Below are 27971 nucleotides of genomic sequence, written 5' to 3' on the forward strand. Positions count from 1 at the left end.
AAAGAACTGGGAATTAGAGAATCTTACTAAATTTTAAAATTCTTATAGAAAATAGAACTGGCACGGATGTTTAGATTTTGTGCTGAGAGAGAAATGAAACACAAGATTTGCCCAGTGAACGGGACCATAAAATAAAACGAAATGTTAGAATGTACATAGCGTGTGTGAAAATTGGATTTCAGTAAACAAAATAGCTATTAAAAATGTGTGGTCTCATTTTAAATCAATCAAAAAAAATCTTTGGCAATTAGAAGTTAAGAAAACATTGGAGTTTACTCTAAAATGCCGTCTTTCCTGATGAGAAGACTTTTATTTTACTAATGATTTCTGCTGTTTTAACGGATTCCTAATTTCTAAGCAAGTTTTGAAGGCACAAAGACTTAAAAAAAAAAGAATTTCTCGGATGATTACGTGAAGTCACGTAATGACATCAGGCTTTCTTACAAACCTGTAAAGGAGTTAACCCTTTCCATTAACAGCTGTTTTATACTGGACATTATTAATTTAGATTTCTTAATAGAATAAAAATGACTCACCTAACAGAGGAAATGGTGCGATAGTCAGAATAAAAATAAAAACAGAACTAGCCTATGTAATAATACTCGCCTGATACAAATAAAAGAAAGATACTCAAACAAAACAAATTGAAGAGTTAAAAGCTAAGATAAACAGGCTGGAAGAGATGTTTTAAAAAACGGGACTAGAAGGATAGTGCAGTGCACAGCCATAGCACCATCACCTATAGCAATAGAGCCAATGTACCCCACGGTGGGTAGGTGTAGTTCACAAACCCAACCTAACGGTAAAGCAGACAGCGATGTTTGGAGGAATAGTGGCATTGGTGTTGATTGGAGTTTGGATAATATCGATATAGATGGGTCATCGTGCAGGCTCGAGCACAGCAGGCTCAAACACAAAACCCACGGCAGCCCAGACAGGGACATGAAGTGATAGAGATGGTACGACGATAAAGATTATGGATAAACTAATCCTTACCTCCGAGTCCACAGAGTGACCGCGACACAAGTAGACCAGAACCTAACACCTGGTGACGACCAGGCTATTTGTTTAAAATTGCAGATAAAACACTCACCAAGATGGGACCGCGGCAACTGATTCAACTCATGATACTGGGAACCTTAAGACCCACGCAAACACTGGATGATACCAACGGATTGCAGCGCACTCAGGAAATAAACAACCTGTGGAAGAAAGAATCTATGAACACCTGGCTTAATTTAGAGAGAAGGGTTAAATTCTGTTTTTTGCTATGCTTAAAGAAATAATAAGACGAGAAAAATAGCCACGCTTTTTAGCCTTGAAACTTAGAGATGCAATTAGGTGACCATCTGGTATTAAAAGGGAGTCTCCTTTTGCCTTTGCTTATCAGACTGTGAACAGAGAGAAACTATGCAAGGACAGATAGAGTGTGTACCTCCCGAGACGACCTTTGTACTCGCGGGACTAATGAATAAGATTCTTTTTCTATTTCTGTATTCAATTTCTGTATAAAGATAAGTGCAATTTGCTTGTACAACAGAGTTTTGCCTTGGTACGGTCCAAGCAGGCTCTCCGAGATATATCTTGTTTTTTAAAATAAATTCTTTCGAAGTGCAGTTCTGAAAGTCTCCGCCTGAGTTAATTTAAGCTCAATATTTCCTCGACAGATCCAAAAGAACTAAATTTAACTTTTAAAGAGAAAAGAGGAATTTTAAGGACCTTCCTAGCTGAAAGGAGGAAGGTGCCTAGGCCGTCCTAGCTGAAAGGGGGACGGGCCGCCGAGATCCCCTGGGAGGGTGAGGCATAAGGTAGCTACCGCTAAGAAGCTAAAATAACAAAAAGGCAAAAGGAGACCCCGAGCTGAGCAGAAAAGAGAACACCGGTGAGCGCTTTGTAAATTATTGTATATTTTGTAGGAGTGTCCTAACTCTCATTTCAGAAAAGATCGCGAGACGTTGCACCCGGAAGAATGGGAAACGGCTCTAGTCGAGCAGGGCGCTCGCGCCCAGCTCCTAGAAAAGGAAAGAAGGACGACCTCTCAACTGAAAGAATGAAAGTACATCCTAAGACTGAGAAAAGAATCCGTAAGGCAGTAAAGCAACGAGAGAAGGTCGGAGATCCCATTGTGCCGCCCGGCTCGCCGGCGGACACTGTAATTAAAGAAACAGGAGACGACAGATACGCGGTAACGTTTAGTAGCAATTTGTACGGCTGGTCTGATGGGGATTGGCCATATGGAGGAAGTTTTAAATTGTCTTTAATTGAGGAATGGAGACAGACCACCAAAAATGGGACAGGGGACCCCACTTGGGATAAAGATTATACGGAGAATTGTTTTAAAAAATGGACAGAGGTGGCAAAGAGGCACCAGCCCCTAAAAATAAAAAGAAAGAGGAGGAGGGTAAGGAGAAGCCCCCTCCCTCTTACAGCCCCCCAAGTGCCTCGGTTTTGACCGCTTCCCCTGTCGGCTTATACCCCCGTCTTCCAACCACCGAGCCGGATGATTGGCAGGAGATTATAGAAATAGTGGCCGCTCAGCTGGATAAGACAGGCCGATTCCTCCACTACCCCCACGACACAAGCCCCCCGTGTAATGATCAGAACAACGGCTGTCCTAAAGCCCTGGACACCGGGAGAAGCTCGGGATATGATATCAGCTGCCCCTAATCCTGTTAAGAAGCCAGTAGCCTTTCACAACTGGCTTGAGCAAACCTGTACCATTTATTAAAGGGAGCTAAAAAGCATGGAGATATAGGGGAAGTCACCCGCTGCTTGCAGAAAGCAGAAGAATCGATTTTGCAGGCAGATGGAAGAATAGTTGGGACGAGCATGCAGGAATACCAATGGATCAAAATGAACCTTTGGCAGTGCAAACCTTGTTAAATTGTATGTTGCCACAACAAGCAAGAACATACAAAATAAGGATTTTGGACTGGCAAGGAAAAAGTTGGAAAGAGACAGTTACAGTACTGGCTAACATGGATAGAGAGGGACTATATGGCTAAAACAGGTCAGTAAATCAGCAAAAGGGATGAGGACAGGCACAGAATAATCAGCATAGGGATGCCCCGGAGGCTTAGTGGTACAGGCGGCAGCCCTCCGCTTATCGGCAGACATAGAAGAAAACCCTCTGGCAGTAGTAAAAGTAGGAGACACTTATGTGAAGTTCCTGGTGGATACCGGTGCTACTATGTCTTCTGTACCTTCCTCTGTGGGATTAACTGTCAGCAACACCACCGTCTTAAGTATGGGTGTGGCCCGTATCCCCATGAAAGAATTTTTATCTGAACCTACCAAATTGATAATTGAAGGACAATCAGTTAATGATGAGACTTTGATAGTCTCTAAAACAACACCGCTCCCTTTATTGGGAAGACAGACTTTGTGCAAACTAGGAGCCACAATTTATTGCACAAAGGAAGGAATGTACATGGAGCTCCCTCCAAATAATATTCATCAGTTCTTTAAGGGGATTGAAGAAGAGAAAAGGGAGGATAACAAAGAAAAGGCTACCCTCTATTGTTGGCAATTGAATGGCAACTTCTATTCCCCCTTGATACATGAAGTTATACAAAACTTAAAAGCTAAATTTGACTCTAATACTGAAGAATTGATGTATATAATTTTGACAAGCTTTGAGACAGTTCAGCTTCACTGTACAGCCTGGTACACTCGCCAAAAGGCTGAAACTTACCAGTGTTTGGTACAATATTTTTTAAATAGAGAAGAAATAGTAGAAGCTACGCTCCGCATTTATTTTGGACCAGAAGGATTGGGGGTAGCCATGGATTTGACACCCTTACAGCAACAGCAGTTTAGAGAAACGAACTCGACACCCCATCTGACATTGGCTGTAAAACCGCCAGCGAAACCTAAAGATATGGGTCCGATGATTGTAGGAATAGAAAGAGAAAAACAGCAACACGGCTATCAACCTTGGGCAGTAATAAAATTGCAAAATGTTCAGATAGACTTTATCACCCACAACAGGGGGATTCTCCAGTGGAAAGGTAAAAATCATGCCTCCACTTTTGAAAAACAGCAACCCCCGGAACAACCAAGCCCTAAGCTGCCAATGGCATTGAATCAAGTATCTTCTGAACTTTGGGCAAAGCATAAGAATCATGTTGGGCAAGTTCATTCTGCAGTACCCCATCGGGTACAATTGATAAAGAACGCCATGTTACCAAGCATTAGGCAGTACAGACTGCCTCCAGAGGCAGAAAATGGGATAGAGCCAGTCATTTCTGCATTGTTGGAACAAGGAGTTTTAGAAAAGACACAGAGCCCGTGTAACACTCCGATACTGCCCATACCAAAGGTTAATAGGCCGAATGAATGGAGATTTGTGCAAGATCTGAGAGCTATTAATAAGATAGTAGTCCTATCACCCCTGTGGTACCGGGCACCAACATTATACTATCTGCTATACCACCAACAGCAACTGTCTTTACTGTAATAGACATGTGTTCAGCTTTTTACTCTATCCCGTTAAATCAAGAAAGTCATATCTGTTTGCTTTCACCCACAAGAAGCAGCAGTACACATGGACCAGGTTGCCCCAAGGATACACCGAAAGCCCCGCAGTATTTACAACAGCAGTACTAACCCAAGAACATGGTGGGGGAAATAGACCAGTTGTTTATTATTTGGTTTTGCTGCCTCCAGTAGTAAGGGGAATGCCAGCATGTCTACGTGCTGTAGCTGCTACTGCGGTCATGGTGGAGAAGTCGGTATCTATTGTCTTGGATCATCCATGTACTGTCATTACAGCCCATGCTGTGTTATTACTTTTGAATTCAGCGGCCACACAACACTTTACAGCATCTCGAAGAACAGGTTATGAAGTATTACTGCTGTCACACCCTAAATTCACGGACGGATGTCAGAGCTCATTTGTGTGCCAGTTTGGGCCTTTATTATTTGGGTCACTGTTACTATCGTGTGGACGTGTTGTTATTGTAACAACTTATTTCAAGAGTGGTATAGAAACAAACAAGAAAGGGAAGATGGGAAGGGACTCTTGGAAAAATTATAAATGGACGTTAGGTATATTGATCATTTTAGCGACAGGGAACTCCAGGCAGGAGGAAGAAGTCCAAAAAGAAGGAAAAATATGGTGTGGGAAAGAAGTAATAGTATAAGGCAGCAAGGCAATTTTATATGCCCAGTAGGCCAAAGTTGTAAAGTAGGGAATTTTACAGCACGATGTGAGGCGTGTGGAATGAAGGAAGAAAGAGGGGAATTCCAGTTTATATTGGGGAAAGGGTATCAGTTGTTCATAGAATACCAGGCCGATGTGTGGATGAAGTGTACCCTGAGCACAGGGAAAAACAAGAGATGGGGGTACATAGGAGGGCCGGACGAGAGAAAAGGTAGTTATTCTTTTACAAGTATGGTAGAAGGGCAGCGGATGTTGTGCATGAATAACACCCCGGTGAATGGAGGAGACCCATTTGTGGTAAAATGGTCAGTAAAAGAATCCGGCCACCCAGAAGACCGGGACCCGGGACATCTAAAAAGGATACTGACCACTTGCATCCCAGTGGTAAGATCCCCAGGTGTATTAAATCTAACAATACGAATTAAATATCCCCCAAAGAAAGAAGATGGTTGCCACACAACCAGTGTTAAGGCATCTTTTGAAAAAGAAAGACCCCAAAGAAAGAAAGGGGATGTATTAGAGACTGTGTTAGGTGGAGTGGGAGCAGGATTAGGAGCATTGAACTCCATGGATATCGAGACCCTACAAAATAAAATCCAGGCCGTCGGGGGACTGGTAGGGGAAGATATAAAGATCAGAAATGCCTGGGATGAAGGATTACAGCAGTACGGAAGCTTGCTATACACCCCATAGTAATCGTAGGTGTGGTTATGCTTGTATTATTAATAATCCTTTGCGGAATGCGGATAAAATTAAAAAATGTAATTAGTCAAGTAATAGGCCTGCTCTCCGAAATAGAAAGAAAAGGTGTATGCATGAAAGGAAGGTTAAGTCGCTTAGAGGAAAAGGTTGATGAAGACGATTATCTCAAAATGCGACCCTATCCTGAAGGGTATAAACCCCCTTTTGCTCAAGAAGAGAATACAGGAAATTGTGTTGATCTAAAAAATAAAAAGATCAACAAGGAGGGAATTGTGGAAGAAAGAATCTATGAACACCTGGCTTCATTTAGAGGGAAGGGTTAAATTCTGTTTTTTGCTATGCTTAAAGAAATAATAAGACTAGAAAAATAGCCACGCTTTTTAGCCTTGAAACTTAGAGATGCAATTAGATGACCATCTGGTATTAAAAGGGAGTCTCCTTTTGCCTTTGCTTATCAGACTGTGAACAGAGAGAAACTATGCAAGGACAGATAGAGTGTGTACCTCCCGAGACGACCTTTGTACTCGCGGGACTAATGAATAAGATTCTTTTTCTATTTGTGTATTCAATTTCTATATAAAGATAAGTGCAATTTGCTTGTACGACAGAGTTTTGCCTTGGTACGGTCCAAGCAGGCTCTCCGAGATATATCTTGTTTTTTAAAATAAATTCTCTCGAAGTGCAGTTCTGAAAGTCTCCGCCTGAGTTAATTTAAGCTCAATATTTCCTCGACACAACCAGATGAACTATGGAGTCTTGTTTAATTTAACGGATGGAATGTGCATCCCAGCAGCCAAGGACTGGAGCAAGGGCAGGACTTATTTTAATGCATGGTTACAAGTGAACCTGAATAAGGACAAAGTGTGCGTGCAGTGCTCCACGGGTACAAGGAGCAGTTGCATTGGGCGAAGGGAGGCCAGGGGGCTCGATAAATGTATTTGGGATAATGTGTGTGCCCCCTGCCCAACCACAACCGTTAGTCACCCACAAACAGGGGGTGGGGCTGTGTGGGTACTACGAGGAGGTGGGGGCGGCTGCAATATCATTGTATGTGTGCTTCTCACCCCCTCCGACACCGCGCCCCATAAAAACCACTACATTGCCCGAGGAACTGCCTTGTCCCACAACTACTAAAGGACCAGAAAATGGGATCGTAATGTACAACGAAGGGGAATTATTGTATGATAATGTTAAACATGAAATTGTGCCTGTCCTGATCAATATTTCAGGCATCCAGATGCCGGAATACTGTACAGAACAGTGAAGAAAAATGTACAATGTATGAAGTAAAGTTGTAATGCAGCAGGCTGCCGATGCAATGGGTGTCAGGAGATTCCGAGGACAGGGGTCAGCCCCCAGGATAAAGAGGGGAATAGTTAATGATGTTGCCACCGGTTTCAATACAGGGACCTCCGTAGTAATCTCGATAGACATACAAGGGTTAAATGAGAGGCTGGAACAGCTTAGAGGGGTGATGAAGGGGTTATTAGAAAGGGTGGAGCAAAACCAGGAAGACCAAGCCAACCTAGGAAAGGAGGGTGTTGAAATCCAGTTGGATGGCATCTCAGTCCTGGAAGCTCACGCCAAAACCATCAATCACCTCATTGATAGAGAAAGAGAAGATACCGGAAAGCAAAGACAGGGGCAACTCTGTCACGCTTATGGTCTGTGGATGGTGGGACAGATCCGCCACAATCTCGACCAGATCCAACGCGGGGAGGTACCCGATTGGATAGACAGTTCACATTTAGCTCAGTTGGCTAAACAGAGGGGGACACTGGATAACTGTACTCTGAAGGGACTGACCCGAGTATACCCAGATTGCCAGATGGGTAGGAATACTGGGATAGGGATAGTCCTGATGATCCCTATAGCCACGCCGGACTCAGGGCCGTTCCCCCTGTACCAACTAGAGAATATCGGGGTAATACGGGAAAATGTCTCCTTACGTTACTATCTGACCACCACCTCCGCCGTTCGTCGAAACAACATACTTACCGAGATTTCCCTAACAGAATGCAAGCAAAGGGGGAGATCACAATATGTCCTCACCCAGTGGGCCGAGGTGAGCTAGACGAGTGCGGGTTTAACCGAACCGACGGGTGTGTACCAGAAATAGTGCCCGCACACAGGCACTTCGCGAGAGCAGGCTACGGAGGGAAGGGAAGATACTGCGTCTCTACCACAGAGCGTTCATACCGGTATAATGACCTGCAGTGCCCGATACCACAGCCGAACTTTTGCTTTATGCCACTATGACCTGTCGCGATCGGGCAAGCGCATATCACCCAGGTTAGGCGCCGGAAGCCCGAAGTTATTGATGTAACAGATCAGCTCCACGATCATTTGCAGGATTATGACGAGCCAGAGCAGGTCCCTACCCACAGCTAACCGAAGTATTACGAGAATTGAGGCTCAGGGTGGGTCAATCCGTAAAGCTCTACCACCAACTGCAAACTAAAATCAAAGTACTGGAAGAAGATATCGATGTAGACTTACAAAGTCAGAGTTGGTGGAGAAAGGTCTGGGACTGGGGAATAAATGTGAACATCCATCCTTGGATTCGAATAATTTCACACATACTGGTCGGGATACAATTGATCTTAGCAATAACATAATGGTCTGCCAGGCATGCAGGCACCAAGCACGATGCAGAGGGACCCATGACCAGTCCCCAAATACTAAACAAGCCTGTCTAATAAAGGGGCAGGAGGATTTGACCTTTGTTAATTTGATTTAAGCAACCGGGACTCCTGAAACCGCGTGACTGGCCAGCACGTTGAGGCAGGGAGTACCGGGCCGTGCACAAAATCTAATAAAAGTAGGGCGGTCGGTTAAAGGGAGACTAGGACTAGTCCCTTTACCGAAAGGAGGGAATTGTTGTAGGCATTAGGCACCTGCTGAATATATCAAAACACTAGGCATTGGGCACCTGCTGAATATATCTAAACTCATATAAGTTTAAAGTGGCCACATATAAAATGGCTGCCCAACCATGATGGGAACCCCGTTCGTCAAGCAATGAACTGTTGACTGAGGCTGACCGAGCACTGACCCTGTGAGGCCCACTACCGGGAATGCCTTGGATCCTCCGCTTGAGACAAGATCATTATAACGAACCATTATAGTACCTGGTATGGAATGTCCTTAATCGAGGACTTCACACAGCAAAGCCCCGAGGAACAGAGATAAGGGGGGGCCCACCTCACATAACGAGATCATTAATCAGCCCGAGCTGACAAAAACTGAACATACAGCCCCTGAGGTATCTGGGGAATTCTATTGGGTTAAAGAAACCTATATGTAATCTATAATCGTTATGATTGGATTGTGTCCAGCCGAAGTGGGCTGAGTAACTGTAATGAACTATTGTAAAACATAAAAATATCGATGAATTTCTTTGTTCGGTGGAGTGGAGTGCCTGGAGTTGGACCAGAGGCTCTCTCCCTGCCGGCGTAATAAAAGCCATTTTGGCGTTGGAACCGACCCAGAGTGTCGAGTGATTCTTGCAGGAAAACATTCGCGCTAACACTCACCATCCTCCACATGCTCCACGATGACATGCAGGCCGTGATCCCTACCAACGGATCCATTACAGATGCTGGGCAGGCCACATTGTCCGCATGCCAGACACGAGACTCCCAAAGCAAGTGCTCTACTCGGAAGTCCATCACGGCAAGCGAGCCAAAGGTGGGCAGAGGAAACGTTACAGGGACACCCTCAAAGTCTCCCTGATAAAGTGCAACATTCCCACTGACACCTGGGAGTCCCTGGCCAAAGACCGCCCTAAGTGGAGGAAGTGCATCCGGGAGGGCGCTGAGCACCTCGAGTCTCATCGCCGAGAGCATGCAGAAACCAAGTGCAGGCAGCGGAAGGAGCGTGCGGCAAACCAGTCCCACCTTCCCCTTCCCTCAACCACTGTCTGTCCCACCTGTGACAGGGACTGTGGTTCCCGTATTGGACTGTTCAGCCACCTAAGGATTCATTTTTAGAGTGGAAGCAAGTCTTCCTCGATTCCGAGGGACTGCCTATGATGATGATGATGACATATTACAGGCTGAATAAAACCACGTGTGGTTTATAAACCAACTCTCAATCTGTTGGATTTTGTTGGAAAAACATAGAACATAAGAACATAAGAATTAGGAACAGGAGTAGGCCATCTAGCCCCTCGAGCCTGCTCCACCATTCAACAAGATCATGGCTGATCTGGCCGTGGACTCAGCTCCACTTACCCGCCCGCTCCCCGTAACCCTTAATTCCCTTATTGGTTAAAAATCTATCTATCTGTGACTTGAATACATTCAATGAGCTAGCCTCAACTGCTTCCTTGGGCAGAGAATTCCACAGATTCACAACCCTCTGGGAGAAGAAATTTCTTCTCAACTCGGTTTTAAATTGGCTCCCCCGTATTTTGAGGCTGTGCCCCCTAGTTCTAGTCTCCCCGACCAGTGGAAACAACCTCTCTGCCTCTATCTTGTCTATCCCTTTCATTATTTTAAATGTTTCTGTAAGATCACCCCTCATCCTTCTGAACCCCAACGAGTAAAGACCCAGTCTACTCAATCTATCATCATAAGGTAACCCCCTCATCTCCGGAATCAGCCTAGTGAATCGTCTCTGTACCCCCTCCAAAGCTAGTATATCCTTCCTTAAGTAAGGTGACCAAAACTGCACGCAGTACTCCAGGTGCGGCCTCACCAATACCCTGTACAGTTGCAGAAGGACCTCCCTGCTTTTGTACTCCATCCCTCTCGCAATGAAGGCCACCATTCCATTTGCCTTCCTGATTACCTGCTGCACCTGCAAACTAACTTTTTGGGATTCATGCACAAGGACCCCCAGGTCCCTCTGCACCGCAGCATGTTGTAATTTCTCCCCATTCAAATAATATTCCCTTTTACTGTTTTTTTTTCCAAGGTGCTTTCTAGTCATTCTTTGCTGTCGTTTAAAATTTTCCCAATCTGCTAGTTTCCCACTAACCTTGGCCACCTTATACGCATTGGTTTTTAATTTGATACTCTCCTTTATTTCCTTGGTTATCCATGGCTGGTTATCCCTTCTCTTACCACCCTTCTTTTTCACTGGAATATATTTTTGTTCAGCACTATGAAAGAGCTCCTTAAAAGTCCTCCACTGTTCCTAAATTGTGCCACCGTTTACTCTGTGTTTCCAGTCTACTTTAGCCAACTCTGCCCTCATCCCACTGGAGTCCCCTTTGTTTTAGCATAGTACGCTCGTTTGAGACACTACTTCCTCACCCTCAATCTGTATTACAAATTCAACCATACTGTGATCACTCATTCCCAGAGGATCTTTTACTGGGGGATCGTTTATTATTCCTGTCTCATTACACAGGACCAGGTCTAAGATAGCTTGCTCCCTTGTAGGTTCTATAACATACTGTTCTAAGAAACAATCCCGTATGCATTCAATTAATTCCTCCTCCAGGCTACCCCGTGCGATTTGAGTTGACCAATCGATATGTAGGTTAAAATCCCCCATGACTACTGCCGTTCCTTTTTCACATGCCTCCATTATTCCCTTGATTATTGTCCGTCCCACCATGAAGTTATTATTTGGGGGCCTATAAACTGCGCCCACCAGTGACTTTTTCCCCTTACTATCTCTAATCTCCACCCACAATGATTCAACATTTTGTTCATTCGAGCCAACATCATCTCTCACAACTGCCCTGATATCTTCCTTTATTAACAGAGCTACCCCACCTCCTTTCCCTTCTTGTCTATCTTTCCGAATCGTCAGATACCCCTGTATGTTTAATTCCCAGTCTTGGCCACCCTGCAACCACGTTTCTGTAATGGCCACCAAATCATACCCATTTGTAATGATTTCTGCCGTCAACTCATTTACTTTATTTCGAATGCTGCGTGCGTTTAGGTAGAGTGTTTTAATACTAGTTTTTAAACCATGACAGACAACTTCTGATCTCAATACCAAATCTCCATTTTTTAAAGCTTGTCTCATGATTTATGAGATGGTGGGGTTGGCATTACTGCGCTTTGTCTCTCTCTGTCTCTGTCTCTCCCTCTCTCTGTCTCTCCCTCGCTCTGTCTCTCCCTCGCTCTTTCTCTCCCTCGCTCTGTCTCTGTCTCTCCCTCTCTCTGTCTGTCCCTCGCTCTGTCTCTCACTCGCTCTGTCTCTCCCTCTCTCTGTCTCTCCCTCGCTCTGTCTCTGTCTCTCCCACTCTCTGTCTCTCCCTCTCTCTGTCTCTCCCTCGCTCTGTCTCTGTCTCTCCCTCTTTCTGTCTCTCCCTCTCTCTGTTTCTCCCTCGCTCTGTCTCTGTCTCTCCCTCTCTCTGTCTCTCCCTCTCTCTGTCTCTCCCTCGCTCTGTCTCTCCCTCGCTCTGTCTCTGGCTCTCTATCTCTCTCTCTCCCTCACTCTGTCTCTCCCCCTCTCTGTCTCTCCCTCGCTCTGTCTCTGTCTCTCCCTCTCTCTGTCTCTCCCTCTCTCTGTCTCTCCCTCGCTCTGTCTCTGTCTCTCACTCTCTCTGTCTCTCCCTCTCTCAGTCTCTCCCTCGCTCTGTCTCTCCCTCGCTCTGTCTCTGTCTCTCCCTCTCTCTCCCTCTCTCTGTCTCTCCCTCGCTCTGTCTCTCCCTCGCTCTGTCTCTGTCTCTCCCTCTCTCTCTCTCCCTCACTCTGTCTCTCCCCCTCTCTGTCTCTCCCTCTCTCTGTCTCTCCCTCTCTCTGTCTCTGTCTCTCCCTCTCTCTGTCTCTCCCCCTCTCTGTCTCTACCTCTCTCTGTCTCTCCCTCTCTCTGTCTCTCCCTCGCTCTGTCTCTGTCTCTCCCTCTCTCTGTCTCTCCCTCTCTCTGTCTCTCCCTCGCTCTGTCTCTGTCTCTCCCTCTCTCTGTCTCTCCCTCTCTCTGTTTCTCCGTCGTTCTGTCTCTGTCTCTCCCTCTCTCTGTCTCTCTGTCTCTCCCTCGCTCTGTCTCTCCCTCGCTCTGTCTCTGTCTCTCCCTCTCTCTGTCTCTCCCTCGCTCTGTCTCTGGCTCTCTATCTCTCTCTCTCCCTCACTCTGTCTCTCCCCCTCTCTGTCTCTCCCTCGCTCTGTCTCTGTCTCTCCCTCTCTCTGTCTCTCCCTCTCTCTGTCTCTCCCTCGCTCTGTCTCTGTCTCTCACTCTCTCTGTCTCTCCCTCTCTCTGTCTCTCCCTCGCTCTGTCTCTCCCTCGCTCTGTCTCTGTCTCTCCCTCTCTCTCTCTCCCTCACTCTGTCTCTCCACCTCTCTGTCTCTCCCTCTCTCTGTCTCTCCCTCTCTCTGTCTCTGTCTCTCCCTCTGTCTCTGTCTCTCCCTCTCTCTGTCTCTCCCTCTCTGTCTCTCCCTCACCCTGTCTCTCCCCCTCTCTGTCTCTCCCTCTCTCTGTCTCTCCCTCGCTCTGTCTCTGTCTCTCCCTCTCTCTGTCTCTCCCTCTCTCTGTCTCTGTCTCTCCCTGTCTTGTCTCTACCTCTCTCTGTCACTCTCTCTCTCTGTCTCTCCCCCTCTCTGTCTCTCCCTCTCGCTGTCTCTCTCTCGCTCTGTCTCTGTCTCTCCCTCTCTCTCTCTCCCTTGCTCTGTCTCTCCCTCTCTCTGTCTCCCCCTCTCTCTGTTTCTGTCTCTCCCTCTCTCTGTCTCTCCCCCTCTCTGTCTCTCCCTCTCTCTGTCTCTCCCTCGCTCTGTCTCTGTCTCTCACTCTCTCTGTCTCTCACTCGCTCTGTCTCTCCCTCTCTCTGTCTCTCCCTCGCTCTGTCTCTGTCTCTCCCTCTCTCTGTCTCTCCCTCTCTCTGTCTCTCCCTCGCTCTGTCTCTGTCTCTCCCTCTTTCTGTCTTTCCCTCTCTCTGTTTCTCCCTCACTCTGTCTCTGTCTCTCCCTCTCTCTGTCTCTCCCTCTCTCTGTCTCTCCCTCGCTCTGTCTCTCCCTCGCTCTGTCTCTGTCTCTCCCTCGCTCTGTCTCTGGCTCTCTATCTCTCTCTCTCCCTCACTCTGTCTCTCCCCCTCTCTGTCTCTCCCTCGCTCTGTCTCTGTCTCTCCCTCACTCTGTCTCTCCCTCTCTCTGTCTCTCCCTCGCTCTGTCTCTGTCTCTCACTCTCTCTGTCTCTCCCTCTCTCTGTCTCTCCCTCGCTCTGTCTCTCCCTCGCTCTGTCTCTGTCTCTCTCTCTCTCTCTCTCTCCCTCACTCTGTCTCTCCCCCTCTCTGTCTCTCCCTCTCTCTGTCTCTCCCTCTCTCTGTCTCTGTCTCTCCCTCTCTCTGTCTCTCCCTCTCTCTGTCTCTGTCTCTCCCTCTCTCTGTCTCTCCCTCTCTCTGTCTCTCCCTCACTCTGTCTCTCCCCCTCTCTGTCTCTCCCTCGCTCTGTCTCTCCCTCGCTCTGTCTCTGTCTCTCCCTCTCTCTCTCTCCCTCACTCTGTCTCTCCCCCTCTCTGTCTCTCCCTCTCTCTGTCTCTCCCTCTCTCTGTCTCTCCCTCTCTCTGTCTCTGTTTCTCCCTCGCTCTGTCTCTGTCTCTCCCTCTCTCTGTCTCTCCCTCTCTCTGTCTCTCCCTCGCTCTGTCTCTCCCTCGCTCTGTCTCTGTCTCTCCCTCGCTCTGTCTCTGGCTCTCTATCTCTCTCACTCCCTCACTCTGTCTCTCCCCCTCTCTGTCTCTCCCTCGCTCTGTCTCTGTCTCTCCCTCTCGCTGTCTCTCCCTCTCTCTGTCTCTCCCTCGCTCTGTCTCTGTCTCTCACTCTCTCTGTCTCTCCCTCTCTCTGTCTCTCCCTCGCTCTGTCTCTGTCTCTCTCTCTCTCTCTCTCTCCCTCACTCTGTCTCTCCCCCTCTCTGTCTCTCCCTCTCTCTGTCTCTCCCTCTCTCTGTCTCTGTCTCTCCCTCTCTCAGTCTCTCCCTCTCTCTGTCTCTCCCTCTCCCTCTCTCTGTCTCTCCCTCTCTCTGTCTCTCCCCCTCTCTGTCTCTCCCTCGCTCTGTCTCTCCCTCGCTCTGTCTCTGTCTCTCCCTCTCTCTCTCTCCCTCACTCTGTCTCTCCCCCTCTCTGTCTCTCCCTCTCTCTGTCTCTCCCTATCTCTGTCTCTGTCTCTCCCTCTCTCTGTCTCTCCCTCTCTCTGTCTCTGTCTCTCCCTCTCTCTGTCTCTCCCTCTCTCTGTCTCTCCCTCACTCTGTCTCTCCCCCTCTCTGTCTCTCCCTCTCTCTGTCTCTCCCTCTCTCTGTCTCTCCCTCTCTCTGTCTCTGTCTCTCCCTGTCTTGTCTCTCCCTCTCTCTGTCTCTCCCTCTCTCTGTCTCTCCCCCTCTCTGTCTCTCCCTCTCGCTGTCTCTCTCTCGCTCTGTCTCTGTCTCTCCCTCTCTCTCTCTCCCTTGCTCTGTCTCTCCCTCTCTCTGTCTCCCCCTCTCTCTGTCTCTGTCTCTCCCTCTCTCTGTCTCTCCCCCTCTCTGTCTCTCCCTCTCTCTGTCTCTCCCTCTCTCTGTCTCTCCCCTTCTCTGTCTCTCCCTCTCGCTGTCTCTCCCTCTCTCTGTCTTCCCTCTCTCTGTCTCTCCTTCTCTCTGTCTCTCCCTCTCGCTGTCTCTCCCTCGCTCTGTCTCTGTCTCTCCCTCTCTCTCTCTCCCTCTCTCTGTCTCTCCCTCTCTCTGTCTCTCTGTCTCTCCCTCTCTCTGTCTCTGTCTCTCCCTCTCTCTGTCTCTCCCTCTCTCTGTCTCTCCCTCTCTCTGTCTCTGTCTCTCCCTCTCTCTGTCTCTCCCTCTCTCTGTCTCTCCCTCTCTCTCTCTCCCTCTCTCTGTCATTCCCTCTCTCTGTCTCTCCCTCTCTCTGTCTCTCCCTCTCTCTGTCTCTGTCTCTCCCTCTCTCTGTCTCTCCCTCTCGCTGTCTCTCCCTCTCGCTGTCTCTCCCTCGCTCTGTCTCTGTCTCTCCCTCTCTCTCTCTCTCCCTTGCTCTGTCTCCCCCTCTCTCTGTCTCTCCCTCTCTCTCTCTCCCTCTCTCTGTCTCTCCCTCTCTCTGTCTCTCCCTCTCTCTGTCTCTCCCTCTCTCTATCTCTGTCTCTCCCTCTCTCTGTCTCTCCCTCTCTCTGTCTCTCCCTCTCTCTGAGTCTGTCTCTCCCTCTCTCTGTCTCTCCCTCTCTCTGTCTCTCCCTCTCTCTCTCTCCCTCTCTCTATCACTCCCTCTCTCTGTCTCTCCCTCTCTCTGTCTCTCCCTCTCTCTGTCTCTGTCTCTCCCTCTCTGTCTCTCCCTCTCGCTGTCTCTCCCTCTCACTGTCTCTCCCTCGCTCTGTCTCTGTCTCTCCCTCTCTCTCACTCCCTTGCTCTGTCTCTCCCTCTCTCTGTCTCTCCCTCTCGCTGTCTCTCCCTCTCGCTGTCTCTCCTTCGCTCTGTCTCTGTCTCTCCCTCGCTCTCTCTCCCTTGCTCTGTCTCTCCCTCTCTCTGTCTCTCCCTCTCTCTGTCTTCCCCTCTCTCTGTCTCTGTCTCTCCCTCGCTCTCTCTCCCTTGCTCTGTCTCTCCCTCTCTCTGTCTCTCCCTCTCTCTGTCTCTGTCTCTCCCTCTCTCTGTCTCTCCCTCTCTCTGTCTCTCCCTCTCTCTGTCTCCCCCTCTCTCTGTCTCTGTCTCTCCCTCTCTCTGTCTCTCCCTCTCGCTGTCTCTCCCTCTCGCTGTCTCTCCTTCGCTCTGTCTCTGTCTCTCCCTCGCTCTCTCTCCCTTGCTCTGTCTCTCCCTCTCTCTGTCTTTCCCTCTCTCTGTCTCCCCCTCTCTCTGTCTCTGTCTCTCCCTCTCTCTCTCTCCCTTCCTCTGTCTCTCCCTCTCTCTGTCTCTCCCTCTCTCTGTCTCCCCCTCTCTCTGTCTCTGTCTCTCCCTCTCTCTGTCTCCCCCTCTCTCTGTCTCCCCCTCTCTCTGTCTCTGTCTCTCCCTCTCTCTGTCTCTCCCTCTCTCTGTCTCTCCCTCTCTCTGTCTCTCACTCTCTCCCTCCCCCTCTCACCTTATATTGTTCAGGCTTGTAGTCACACGGAGGTATTTCAGGTATTTCCTGTTCGCCGAGCCCTGGTGAAGTGGCTCCAACACCTGTGGGATGAGGAAGACGTTAATGTTGATATGAGACATGGTGACGGGAAGCGGTGAGGTCGCCTCGCGTCCAGCCCTGCTCCACAAGGTATTGATCACATGTATTGATTATGGGGATGTGGGCCTTGCTGAAGATGCTGCCGTTTATTGGCCAACCTGGAGGAGGTGATGGTGAGCCACATTTGCAAACACCCTCAGCCCGTGTGGTGATGGTGCTCCCACAGTGTCGACTCTGTTTGGTAAATGGAGTGTCTCATTGGGCCATTCCACAGGGTCGTTCCAGAGTCACCCACATGGCCGTGGGTCTGGAGTCACATACAGGCCAGACCGGGTAAGGCCGGCAGATTTCCTTCCCTGAAGTGAACCCGATGGGTTTTTATGACAATCTGGTAGTTATGACTGATACTAACTTGTTTTTAATTGCAGATGTTTGAAAGTGTAATTAACTGTGTAAGGGTTCACCTATTTTCTTGGAACAAGGCACAGGAAAAGACCACGAACAAACTGTCTAAAAGTAAAAACTGTGGGACTACCTGAGAGGGGAAAAGGCCCCAGCCTGAGGCAAGTGGTGACTCAGCACCCATTAAGAACATTCTCTGTGGTCAAGCATTAAACTTGGTTAACATACAGACAAAGAGACTGATAATGTCTATCCCAGGAGCCCTGGAGTTGATTGGCCGCAGGGGTAAAACAGTTCACCCCAGAGACTACAAGTCTGCAAGAAACCAGGACTACAAAGGACCCTACAAATTGCACATTTTTGGATAACAGGTCATTAAGGATAAGGAGTTATCTTTTGCACTGTCGACTCCATGTGCACATTAGTAGCCATTCAAACTCATCCCCACAGCCAGTTAGACCAATCACCGCATTGATCCAGACGCATTCATCGGACCCCGCCCAGCGGGAAACTTATTCATACTATGGATATAAATATACGGGCACAGAGACACAGAGAGGACAGAGAGACAGAAGGACAGGAACGGGAACAGCACTGCAGAGAACAGACAGAAGAACCAACAGGTCACGGAACCAGTGACCACGAACCTACAATAACTACAGCCAGGAATGGCGATTGTATGTCTTCAATCAATTTCTCTCAGCAGTCGATTCCTGTAGTTTTAGTCATTTTTTTGTTGCGTAATAAAACGGACACTGGGTTAAGCCTAAATGTTGTTCCACGTGTTGCTCTTTCCCCACTGTAAGTTCCGAGATCTGTGAATCAGGGTAGAGTGAACAACAAACAACCTACTTCAGAAATAGGAGCAGGAGTGGGCCATATGGCCCCTCGAGCCTGCTCCGCCATTTAATACGATCATGGCTGATCCGATCATGGACTCAGCTCCACTTCCCCGTCCACTCCCCATAACTCTTTATCCCCTTATCAGTTAAGAAACTGTCTATTTCTGTCTTAAATTTATTTAATGTCCCGGCTTCCACAGCTCTCTGAGGCAGTGAATTCCACAGATTTACAACCCTCAGAGAAGAAATTCCTCCTCATCTCAGTTTTAAATGGGTGGCCCCTTATTCTAAGACCATGCCCTCTAGTTCTAGTCTCCCCCATCAGTGGAAACATCCTCTCTGCATCCACCTTGTCGAGCCCCCTCATAATCTTATACGTTTCGATAAGATCACCTCTCATTCTTCTGAATTCCAATGAGTAGAGGCCCAACCTCCTCAACCTTTCCTCATAAGTCAACCCCCTCATCTCCGGAATCAACTGAGTGAACCTTCTCTGAACTGCCTCCAAAGCAAGTATATCCTTTCGTAAATATGGAAACCAAAACTGCACGCAGTACTCCAGGTGTGGCCTCACCAATACCCTGTATAACTGGAGCAAGACTTCCCTGCTTTTATACTCCACCCCCTTTGCAATAAAGGCCAAGATACCATTGGCCTTCCTGATCACTTGCTGTACCTGCATACTATCCTTTTGTGTTTCATGCACAAGTACCCTCTAAAACGGAATGTAAATTCCCCAAGCTGCCGTGTTGCAATTTGAACTCGCGGCTCAGGGTTATTAGGCAGGCCTCTGGACTGAGCAACAAAACCACAATCCTACCCCACCCTGCAGAGAATGCTAGCCGGGGATCGTGTTACTAAGCAATTCTGTGCATGTGGACAAAACAGGAAATCCACCTTTACAGCCCACTGTCGCTCAATCACCACTTCAGCAAGAACCAGACTCGCAGACTGGAGTCCTCGAAACATAGAAACATAGAAAATAGGTGCAGGAGTAGGCCATTCGGCCCTTCGAGCCTGCACCGCCATTCAATGAGTTCATGGCTGAACATGCAACTTCAGTACCCCATTCCTGCTTTCTCACCATACCCCTTGATCCCCCGAGTAGTAAGGACTTCATCTAACTCCTTTTTGAATGTATTTAGTGAATTGGCCTCAACAACTTTCTGTGGTAGAGAATTCCACAGGTTCACCACTCTCTGGGTGAAGAAATTCCTCCTCATCTTGGTCCTAAATGGCTTACCCCTTATACTTAGACTGTGACACCTGGTTCTGGACTTCCCCAACATTGGGAACATTTTTCCTGCATCTAACCTGTCTAAACCCGTCAGAATTTTAAACGTTTCTATGAGATCCCCTCTCATTCTTCTGAACTCCAGTGAATACAAGCCCAGTTGGTCCAGTCTTTCTTGATAGGTCAGTCTCGCCATTCCGGGAATCAGTCTGGTGAACCTTTGCTGCACTCCCTCAATAGCAAGAATGTGTGAGCTGGGCTCATCACTCAGGTTCACATCCCTGATGGGCATTGAAGCAACAGCCAAGTCTTTACAATCACTGAAGTTGTGAAGGCCGATAAATCCCCAGGGCCTGATAGTCTGCATCCCAGAGTACTTAAGGAAGCGGCCCTAGAAATAGTGAATGCATTGGTGATCATTTTCCAACAGTCTATCGACTCTGGATCAGTTCCTATGGACTGGAGGGTAGCTACTGTAACACCACTTTTTAAAAAAGGAGGGAGAGAGAAAGCGGGTAATTATAGACCAGTTAGCCTGACATCAGTAGTGGGGAAAATATTGGAATCAATTATTAAAGATGAAATAGCAGCACATTTGGAAAGCAGTGACAGGATCGGTCCAAGTCAGCATGGATTTATGAAAGGGAAATCATGCTTGACAAATCTTCTGGAATTTTTTGAGGATGTAACTAGTAGAGTGGAGAAGGGAGAACCAGTGAATGTGGTGTATTTGGACTTTCAAAAGGCTTTTGACAAGGTCCCACACAAGAGATTGGTGTGCAAAATCAAAGCACGTGGTATTGGGGGTAATGTACTGACGTGGATAGAGAACTGGTTGGCAGACAGGAAGCAGAGAGTCGGATTAACGGATCCTTTTCAGAATGGCAGGCAGTGACTAGTGGAGTGCCGCAGGGCTCAGTGCTGGGACCCCAGCTCTTTACAATATACATTAATGATTTAGATGAAGGAATTTATTGTAATATCTCCAGGTTTGCAGATGACACTAAGCTGGGTGGCGGTGTGAACTGTGAGGAGGATGCTAAGAGGCTGCAGGGTGACTTGGACAGGTTAGGTGAGTGGGCAAATGCATGGCAGATGCAGTATAATGTGGATAAATGTGAGGTTATCCATTTTGGGGGCAAAAACACGAAGGCAGAATATTATCTGAATGGCGGCAGATTAGGAAAAGGGGAGGTGCAACGAGACCTGGGTATCTGGTTCATCAATCATTGAAAGTTGGCATGCAGGTACAGCAGGTGGTGAAGAAGGCAAATGGTATGTTGGCCTTCATAGCTAGGGTATTTGAGTATAGGAGCAGGGAGGTCGTACTGCAGTTGTACAGGACCTTCGTGAGGCCTCACCTGGAATATTGTGTTCAGTTTTGGTCTCCTAATCTGAGGAAGGACGTTCTTGCTATTGAGGGAGTGCAGCGAAGGTTCACCAGACTGATTCCCGGGATGGCTGGACTGACATATGAGGAGAGACTTGATCAACTGGGCCTTTATTCACTGGAGTTTAGAAGGATGAGAGGGATCTCATAGAAACATATAAAATTCTGAATGGATGGGACAGGTTAGATGCGGGAAGAATGTTCCCGATGTTGGAGAAGTCCAGAACCAGGGGACACAGTCTAAGGCTAAGGGGTAGGCCATTTAGGACTGAGATGAGGAGAAACTTCTTCACTTGAGAGAGTTGTTAACCTGTGGAATTCCCTGCCGCAGAGAGTTGTTGATGCCAGTTCACTGGATATATTCAAGAGGGAGTTAGATATGGCCCTTACGGCTCAAGGGATCAAGGGGTATGGAGAGAAAGCAGGAAAGGGGTACTGAGTGAATGATCAGCCATGATCTTATTGAATGGTGGTGCAGGCTCGAAGGGCTGAATGGCCTACTCCTGCACCTATTTTGTATGTTTTCTATGTTTCTATGAAAACAATATTACTTTGTTCACAGTACTTGTAGCAACACTCGTGTGCTGAGAGATTTGTTTGGTATTGTCACTGGTGGCGATAAACGCCTGGGCTATCGCTATGGCTTTACTCAAGGTTGGGGTCTCTACAGTCAAAAGCTTGCGAAGTATCACTTCATGGCCAATGCCAAGTACAAAGAAGTCCCTGAACATGTACTCCAAGTGTCCTTCAAACTCGCAATGTCCTGCAAGGCACCTTAGCTCGCCACTTCCTGGCCTTCAGACCTCTTGTACGTGTAGAACCGATACCTCGCCATCAGAATGCTTTCCTTCGGGTTAAGATGCTCCCGGACCAGTGTGCTCAACTCATCGTATGACTTGTCTGTGGGTTTTGCTGGAGCGAGCAGGTTTTCCATGAGGTCATACGTTAATGCCCCGCAAACGATGAGGAGGATCGCCCTTCGTTTGGCAGCGTTCGCTTCTCCTTCCAGCTCCTTGGCCACGAAGTATTGGTCAAGTCGCTCCACGAACGTTTCCCAATCATCCCTCCGAAAATTTCTCCAGGATGCCCATGATTCTCTGCATTGTTGCGGTGGGGTTCGTCATCTGTATCTCATCGCCAGTTGTTGTATCTTGAATAAAGAGTCAGACTAGATACTGCAAGCTCAAACTAAGTGTGACCCTAGTCCTTTATTACAGATCTCAGAGTCTCTCTCCAGCCTGTGAGGCCTCCTTATATACAGGTGCTCCCAAGGTATTGTGGGATCTCTTGGGACTTCAGGGGATAAGCCCTCTGGTGGTTAAACATGGTATTTACAGGTTTACATACATAGCAGCTGTCTCTTGAGATTTACCCCAAACCCAGTTGCCACCCTTACGTAGCAATAATGCAAGGGGTCCAGCAAAGTGCTCAACCCCGGTAGTAAGTTCCCAAAATAGTTGAGGAGTCCCAGGAACGAACGCAGCTCCGTCACATTCTGTGGTCTGGGTGCATTCTTGGTGGCCTCCGGCTTGGAGTCCGTGGGTCTGATGCTGTCCGCCGCAATCTTTCTCCCCAGAACTTCGACCTCTGGCGCCAGGAAAACACACTTGGAGTGTTTCAGCCTGAGTCCCACTCTGTCCAGTCGCTCGAGAACCTCTTCCAGGTTGTGCAAGTGTTCGGTGGTGTTGCGGCCAGTGATCAGGATGTCGTCTTGGAACACCACGGTGCAGGGAACTGATTTCAGCAGACTCTCCATGTTCCTCTGGAAGATGACCGCTGCTGAGCGAATCCCAAAGGGGCCTCTGTGGTACAGGAACAGTCCTTTGTGCGTGTTGATGCACGGCAATTTTTTGACGGTTCAGCCAGCTCCTGTGTCATGTAAGCAGAGGTTAGGTCTAGATTCTGACCGTCCCATCGCTCTTAATATCGGCACAATTGGACTGGCCCACTCGTTGAACTCGACTGGTGATACGATTCCCTCTCGTTGAAGTCTGTCCAGCTCAATCTCGACTTTCTCTCCCATCATGTACGGAACCGCTAGGGCCTTGTGATGAAGAGGCTGTGCCCCAGGAACAAGATGGATCTGCACTTTGGCGCTTGTGAAGTGGCCGATGCCTGGTTTGAATAACGGCGGGAATTTGTTTAGCACCTGGGCGCACGAGGCATCATCCTCCGAAGACAGTGTTTGATGTCGTCCCAGTTCCATCGGATCTTTCCTAGCCAGCTTCTGCCAAACAGCGTTGGGCATCGCCTGGTACAATCCATTGTGGTAAATCATGCACAGCTCCATCGTATGATACCTTCACTGCCGCACTGCCAATGACTGGTATGAGCTCTTTGGTGTAAGTGCACAGTGTTGTGTGAATCGGGCTCAGTTTTGGCCTCTGTGCCTTGTTGCCCCAGTTTCTCAAAAGCCTCATGATTGACTGACTCGCCCCCGTGTCCAATTCCATGGAGATTGGAATGCTATTAAGTTTGACTTTTAACATTATCGGAGGGCTTTTGGTGGTGAAGGTGTGTACCCCAAACATTTCCTCTTCAGTCTCAGGTTGAGTTGCCACTCCTGCTCATTCAACGTGACCCTCGCTGGATCAGTCGTCCTCTGCTGACTCTGCCACGTGGTGAGTCAGAGATCACTGGAGGTGCCCCATTGTCCCGCAGCCCTTGCACACGTAGTTCTTGAATCGACATTGATGGGCTCGATGATTACCCCCGCAGCACTAACATGGTGTTCATGGATTCGCATTCACGCCCCACGGCGGACTCTGAGTCATCCTAGGCCTGGCCTCTGCGGTCGTGTAGGTCCTGCCATGTACAGTTCTGCCGACTGAAGGTGTTATTTTATGCACCGTACTTGTCGGTAAGCTACGGTGCTGTAAAGATATCTGTTTCGTGTTGTCGATATGAAGGCCTGGGCTATCGTGTTGGCCTTGCTCAGATCGAGGGATTCGGCAGACAGCAGTTTGCAAAGAATGACCTCGTGGCCAATTCCGAGCACGATAAAGTCCCGCAACATTTCTCCCAAAGATCTGGAAAATTTGCAGTGTCCCGCAAGGTGTCTTAGGTCGGCGACAGAGCTCGCCATGCTCTGGCCCTTGGAGCGATGGTGCGTGTAAAAGCCATACCTGGCCATTAAGATGGTCTCCTTCGGCTTGAGGTGTTCCCGACCCAGCGTACACAGCTCTGTGTAAGTCTTGTCCGTTGGTTTGACCGGTGCCAGCAGATTTTTGAGGAGGCCATATATCGAAGACCCACATACGGTGAGGAGAATCGCCCTGCGCTCGATCGCCATCTCAGCCGTGTCCAGCTCGTTGGCCATGAAGTACTGGTTGAGACGCTCAACGAAGGCTTTCCAATCATCACCCTCAACAAATCTCTCAAGAATACCAACAGCAGCCATTTCCGTGTGAAAGTTCGTGATCTGTAACTCGTCGCCAGTTGTTAAGTTCAGAATAACTGTGTTGTAAGCTCAAACTATTGTGACCTTGGTCTCTTTAATATAACTCCAAAGTGAGGCAGCAGCATGGTGGATTGCCTTGTATACCTGCTTGCTCCAGGGTACACAGGTGGCCCTTAGGTCTCCTACAGGTGTGCCCCCTAGTGGCTAGTCTTACACACAGGTGAGGTTCACAAACATAACACCTCCAAAGCAAGTATATCCTTCCTTAAATATGGAAACCAAAACTGCACGCAGTACTCCAGGTGTGGCCTCACCAATACCCTGCTTTTATACTCCATCCCCTTTGCAATAAAGGCCAAGATCCCATTGGCCTTCCTGATCACTTGCTGTACCTGCATACTAACCTTTTGTGTTTCATGCACAAGTACCCCCAGGTCCCGCTGTACTGCAGCACTTTGTAATCTTTCTCTATTTAAATTATAATTTGTTTTTCTATTATTTCTGCCAAAGTGGATAACCTCACATTTTCCCACATTATACTCCACCTCCGGTTGTTTTCCCGCTCACTGAACCTGTCTATATCCATCTGCAGATTTTTTGTGTCCTCCTCACAATTTGCTTTCCCATCCATCTTTGTATCATCAGCAAACTTGGCTACATTACACGCGGTTCCTTCATCCAAGTAGCACCGAAAAGATGTTTCCAGACGATAATCCACAGGCCCGAGCTCATGATGTGACCATATAAGTTCAATTGCCACCACAGCAGATGGGGATTTTAAATTTAATGAAATTAATTTGGAATTTTAAAAAGCCAGTGTCAGTAATGGTGACCATGTAACGACCGGATTGTGGTAAAGACCCGCCCGGTTCAGTAATGTCCTTCAGGGAAGGAAATCTGCCGGCCTTACCCGGTCTGGCCTGTATGTGACTCCAGACCCACGGCCATGTGGGTGACTCTGGAACGACCCTGTGGAATGGCCCAATGAGACACTCCATTTACCAAACAGAGTCGACACTGTGGGAGCACCATCACCACACGGGCTGAGGGTGTTTGCAAATGTGGCTCACCATCACCTCCTCGACGGCAAACAGGTACCGGCAATATATACTGATATAACATAACCCCTCACACACAGTCCCTCACACACACACACACACACACAGTCCCTCACACACACACATACACACACACAGTCCCTCACACACACACACACACACACACAGTCCCTCACACACACACACACACACAGTCCCTCACACACACACACACACACACAGTCCCTCACACACACACACACACACACAGTCACTCCCTCACACACACACACACACACAGTCCCTCACACACACACACACACACACAGTCACTCCCTCACACACACACACACACACAGTCCCTCACACACACACACACACACAGTCCCTTACACACACACACACACAGTCCCTCACACACACACACACACACAGTCCCTCACACACACACACACACAGTCCCTCACACACACACACACACACACACACACACAGTCCCTCTCCCCCCCCCCCACACACACAAACACAGTCCCTCACACACACACACACACACAGTCCCTCACACACACACACACACAGTCCCTCCACACACACACACACACACAGTCCCTCTCCCCCCCCCCCCACACACACACACACAGTCCCTCTCCCCCCCCCCACACACACACACACAGTCCCTCTCCCCCACACACACACACACACACAGTCCCTCTCCCCCCCCCACACACACACACACACACACACAGTCCCTCTCCCCCCACACACACACACACACAGTCCCTCTCCCCCACACACACACACACACAGTCCCTCTCCCCTCCCAACACACACACACACAGTCCCTCTCCCCCCCCCACACACACACACACACACAGTCCCTCTCCCCCCCCCACACACACACACACAGTCCCTCTCCCCCCCCACACACACACACACACACACACACAGTCCCTCTCCCCCCACTCACACACACACAGTCCCTCTCCCCCCATACACACACACACAGTCCCTCTCCCCCCCCACACACACACACAGTCCCTCTCCCCCCCACACACACACACACAGTCCCTCTCCCCCACACACACACACACACACACACAGTCCCTCTCCCCCCATACACACACACAGTCCCTCTCCCCCCCACACACCACACACAGTCCCTCTCCCCCCCACACACACACACACAGTCCCTCTCCCCCACACACACACACACACACACACACAGTCCCTCTCCCCCACTCACACACACACAGTCCCTCTCCCCACACACACACACACACACAGTCCCTCTCCCCCACACACACACACACACAGTCCCTCACACACACACACACACACACAGTCCCTCTCCCCCCACACACACACACACAGTCCCTCACACACACACACACACACACAGTCCCTCTCCCCCACACACACACACACACAGTCCCTCACACACACACACACACACACAGTCCCTCTCCCCCACACACACACACACACAGTCCCTCACACACACACACACACACACACAGTCCCTCTCCCCCCACACACACACACACAGTCCCTCACCCAACCCCACACACACACACAGTCCCTCTCCCCCCCCACACACACACACACACACACAGTCCCTCTCCCCACACACACACACACACAGTCCCTCTCCCCCCCACACACACACACAGTCCCTCTCCCCCCCCACACACACACACAGTCCCTCTCCCCCCCCCCACACACACACACAGTCCCTCTCCCCCCACACACACACACACACAGTCCCTCTCCCCCCCACACACACACACAGTCCCTCACACACACACACACACACACAGTCCCTCTCCCCACACACACACACACACACACAGTCCCTCACCCCCCCCCACCCACACACACAGTCCACACACACACACACACACACAGTCCCACACACCCACACACACACACAGTCCCTCTCCCCCCCCCACACACACACAAGTCCCACACACACACACACACACACACACAGTCCCACACACACACACACACAGTCCCCCACACACACACACCACACACACAGTCCACACACACACACACACACGTCCCACACACACACACACACAGTCCCTCTCCACCCCCCCACACACACACAGTCCCACACACACACACACACACACACACACAGTCCCTCTCCACACACACACACACACACACAGTCCCACAGACCCCTCTCCACAAACACACAGTCCCACACACACACACACCACAGTCCTACTCCCCCCCCACACACACAGTCCCTCCCACACACACACACACACACACACAGTCCTAATCCACACACACACACACACACACACAGTCCCACAGACCCTCTCCACAAACACACAGTCCCACACACACACACACACAGTCCCACTCCCCCCCCCCACACACACAGTCCCTCTCCACACACACACACACACACACACAGTCCCACAGACCCTCTCCACACACACACAGTCCCACACACACACACACACAGTCCCACTCCCCCCCCACACACAGTCCCCTCCCTTCCCCCCCCCACACACACACACACACACAGTCCCACTCCCCCCCCACACACACACACAAGTCCCTCTCCCCCCCCCCACACACACAGACACACACACACACACACACAAGTCCCTCTCCCCCCCCCACACACACACACAGTCCCTTTCCACACACACACACACACACACACAGTCCCACACACACACACACACACAGTCCCACACACACACACACACAGTCCCCACACACACACACACTCACACACACAGTCCCACACACACACACACA

General features: G+C 49.1%; 1 protein-coding gene across 1 annotated transcript in view; it reads right to left on the reverse strand.

The window, feature by feature from the left end:
• agxt2 (alanine--glyoxylate aminotransferase 2) overlaps positions 1–27971 on the reverse strand; it is an 80439-nt gene that overhangs the window by 49228 nt on the left and 3240 nt on the right. Inside the window, exon 2 of the mRNA XM_070873615.1 lies at positions 16802–16884. Within this exon, the coding sequence (XP_070729716.1) occupies positions 16802–16884 (83 nt within the window). The remainder of the gene's footprint in view (positions 1–16801; positions 16885–27971) is intronic.

The sequence above is a fragment of the Pristiophorus japonicus genome, unplaced genomic scaffold (assembly GCF_044704955.1).
Source record: "Pristiophorus japonicus isolate sPriJap1 unplaced genomic scaffold, sPriJap1.hap1 HAP1_SCAFFOLD_526, whole genome shotgun sequence".
NCBI classification, from domain to species: Eukaryota; Metazoa; Chordata; class Chondrichthyes; family Pristiophoridae; genus Pristiophorus; species Pristiophorus japonicus.